Source organism: Ailuropoda melanoleuca, chromosome 3 (assembly GCF_002007445.2).
Source record: "Ailuropoda melanoleuca isolate Jingjing chromosome 3, ASM200744v2, whole genome shotgun sequence".
NCBI classification, from domain to species: Eukaryota; Metazoa; Chordata; class Mammalia; order Carnivora; family Ursidae; genus Ailuropoda; species Ailuropoda melanoleuca.
The window spans coordinates 72,064,543-72,068,059 of record NC_048220.1 but is presented as its reverse complement, the minus strand read 5'-3'; the positions used below and the strand labels follow the sequence as shown (position 1 = coordinate 72,068,059).

The following is a 3,517-nucleotide window of genomic DNA, read 5'->3' as shown; positions in this document are numbered from 1 at the left end:
GAAGCTATTTAATTTTCTAGCCCCATGCAGTGGTCAGTCAGTTAAAGTGTACAACATCTATAAATTACTCCAAACCTATCCTTTCTCTAATTTACTCTAATCCTAAACTGTGAACACAATTATATTACTCTCTATTGATCTCTAATTCCTAGTTTAGGCCCTTAACAACAAAATAGCCACAAAGAAGTACAAAATGGGAAAGGATAACAGTAACAGGTTTTCACAACATCTATGATCCCCAGCTATTTTACAATCCGCATACAGCTTTGTAGATGAAAATTCTAACCATTTTATCAGCATGCTTGTTACATACCTAATGAAGCTAAAATTTGGCCTACTATCTAGCATTTTAATCAGAGTGTGGCTTATTATGATGATTATTTAACAAGAGATTTGCAGTTCAGGAATGACTATATAAATGCNCCATTTTATCAGCATGCTTGTTACATACCTAATGAAGCTAAAATTTGGCCTACTATCTAGCATTTTAATCAGTGTGGCTTATTATGATGATTATTTAACAAGAGATTTGCAGTTCAGGAATGACTATATAAATGCAATGAAATAAGAGCATTTTTAACAAACATGCCAGAATTTCCATATTCAGTTGAAGGATATTCTCTTTAAACTAGTCAGTCACCTAGAGAAATGGTGTATTTCTAATAAAGTTGCTGCCACTGCTTAAAACATTTCGGTAACATCTTTTTTTTTTAATTTTTTTCTTTTTATTTTCATTTTCAGATTTATTGAGATATAACAGCAAATAAAAATATATATATTTAAGGTGCACAATGTATTTTATTTATTTATTTATTTTTGTTGGAAGCTTCTATATGCTATTTATTTATTTATTTANGCTTCTATATGCTATTTATTTATTAATGATTTTTTATTATGTTAGTCACCATACAGTACATCCCCGGCTTCCGATGTAAAGCTCGATGATTCATTAGTTGCATATAACACCCAGTGCACCATGCAATACGTGCCCTCCTTACTACCCATCACCGGTCTATCCCATTCCCCCACCCCCCTCCCTTCTGAGGCCCCCAGTTTGTTTCTCATAGTCCATAGTCTCTCATGTTTCATTCCTGGTCCAAAGGTAGTGAGTTATCTCAATTGATTGTTCACAGTCAGTAACAGATTGTTAACATCTTTAAACCTAACTCGGAGATCATTTATTAAAATTATCATCACTTATCTTAAACAGAATTCTTATTCTAGGGTAGATTTGATTATTACCTCCATTTAGTTTTAATGCAAAAGTCAGTTTATAAATAACAGTGGTCAGTAAATTAATTACTACTATTTCTAAGATACTACTGTATATGATTTTCAAATATCACAAAATGGTAGGTATGGAACTAAACTTAAATCCAAAAATGTGTTCTGTTTTAGTAACACTTCAAAATGAGGAAACTTCATACAAGAAATCTGGAGTCTTGGCTTCTCTTGGGAAATAAAACTATGACTTAGTATCACTAGGCAAGTGTTTCCTCATAGTCACTATTATGGGAGCCAAAGAGACGCTAATCCCTTTAGAAGAGGAAATGTATTTTCACTTTAAGTCCCTGCTTACATAACATATAAAAATACAGTGACATCAGGGGGACTTGACTCACTGTGCTGAAGCCAGTTAGCATACCTGATAAAACTAAGTTGGCATTTTGGGTGGCCAAGTACTTCAACTTACCTCATTGCTAGAAGATAACCTATCCTTGCCTTGTTGAACTCTGGAGTAGCTTTAGGGTTTGTTTGGACCAATAAAATGTAGATGGAAATGAAATATATCACTTTAGGGCAGAAGCTTATGAACTAGCATGCAGTTCACACGTCTGGACATTTAGCTATGAGGCAATATTCCAAGCAGAGGTTTCTCCATTAGCCTTGACCCTGAAGAAAAGACAACGAAGAGCAAAATCACAGTCTATAACAAATGGGCAGCATGAGTGAGAAATAAATCTTCGTTGTAACCCACTGTGATTTGGGGACCATCTGTTACTACTATTATGACTTGGCCTATCCTGACAGACACCACATATTTACATTACCTCCCTGGCCTCTATAAGTAACTACATTTGTGACCCATGCTTTTCCTTGTAAGTTCCCCTCTAATTTTGGAATGTGAAAAATTGAAGCTCAACAGGGTTAAATAATTTGTTCAGAGCTATTAAGTCAATCTCTGTATACAGGTCTGTCTGACTCCAAAGTCTACACACTTAACTTTCATTCCTTACTCTCCTGCACCTTAATATACGACTGGAAGGTTATGCCATTACTTCTATCTTTCACAATACTGTAAATAAATAAAATGGCTTTGCAATTCACTGTTTTCTAAAATATCTAAACAAAGTTGGTATCTTAACAAGTTGCTAAATACAATAACTTTTGAAAGATTTTTCTAGAAACCATATAAAATACTTTTGTTAATATATAATTCTATACTCTTTGGATTTACCTTGTAAACATATTCTGTCTATACCACTTTAAAAGTAATTTTTAAATCATATTTATTTTTTTGCATACAACTCATTTATTAGTATTTAAAAAAACCAAATGCAAAGTAATAAACTTGGCTTTTTTCCCCGACAAAAATGGGAATACATCTCTGTAAAGAAATTTTAAATTATTTTTATACACCAGTTTGTTGCTGGGATTTATAGTTTCAGCAAAAAACATTTAATGGAGGGAAAAAAAAAAAAAACAACTAATGGGCAACCCCTCCAAAACAACGAAAACAAAACCCAAAACAAAACAACATTAACTGATTAATATTTTAAACTGTTTACAACATGGTAAGCAAAAAACGGTAACTAATCAGAAAACACCCTGCTCTAAAGTAATTTTCACACAGATTTCTAAGTGCAGTTCACTCCCAACAACTGAGCCCATTAAGAGCACTTCTTACATACAAAGACATAACAAAATGATACAGTATTTATTGCAACAAAAAATTAAAATTTGTCATAATATATGTAACTTAAATACCCCCTCCGCCCCAGGGATAAAGTGGCTTCTTATTCCTTAAACATAGAAATTCTGCTCTTCACTGTAGAAAGATGAAGTCCTCTCATCAAAAGGCACATTCTCATCTGCAAGAAAAATAAAAAATAAAACAAAACTTTACATACTCATTCTGGAACAAATTAAAACACATTTAAAAATATTCCCAAAAGTTTGGAGTGGCAGAAGGTAATGAAAGTATTTAAGGGGATTATAATGAATGGCACTGATAAAACACATGATTATTTTGCCTGTGTTAATTATATCAGAGTCTATCTTTCAAAATATGATTCTAACATTTCCAAAGAGATTTTATATATAATTAGGGTGGGTAATTAAAAACTTACTAAAGTGATACCCCCATATAATACTCTTAATTGACTTTAAGTAAACAGCATAGTTATTTGTTTCTATAGTTTCTGTAAATACAATTCTTAACTGATCCTATTTCTAAACCCCCAGAAACGAGGATTTAACTGAAGCTGCAGACCTGGAAGTACACTCTGAAACAAAC

General features: G+C 32.7%; 1 protein-coding gene across 2 annotated transcripts in view; it reads right to left on the bottom strand.

The window, feature by feature from the left end:
• Positions 1–1,028: 1,028 nt before the first annotated feature.
• FAM174A (family with sequence similarity 174 member A) overlaps positions 1,029–3,517 on the bottom strand; it is a 38,775-nt gene continuing 36,286 nt past the window's right edge. The window contains exons 3-4 of one of the 2 annotated variants that reach the window (XR_004624168.1): positions 2,989–3,092; positions 1,029–1,893 (exon numbers count right to left, since the gene is read on the bottom strand). Coding sequence is in view for 1 of the 2 variants with exons in the window: in XM_011224372.3 (XP_011222674.1) it covers positions 3,089–3,092 (4 nt within the window). In the remaining variant the exon portion in view is untranslated. Of the gene's footprint in view, positions 1,894–2,513; positions 3,093–3,517 lie in introns of those variants that run through there. The other variant, XM_011224372.3, reaches the window with a different exon arrangement.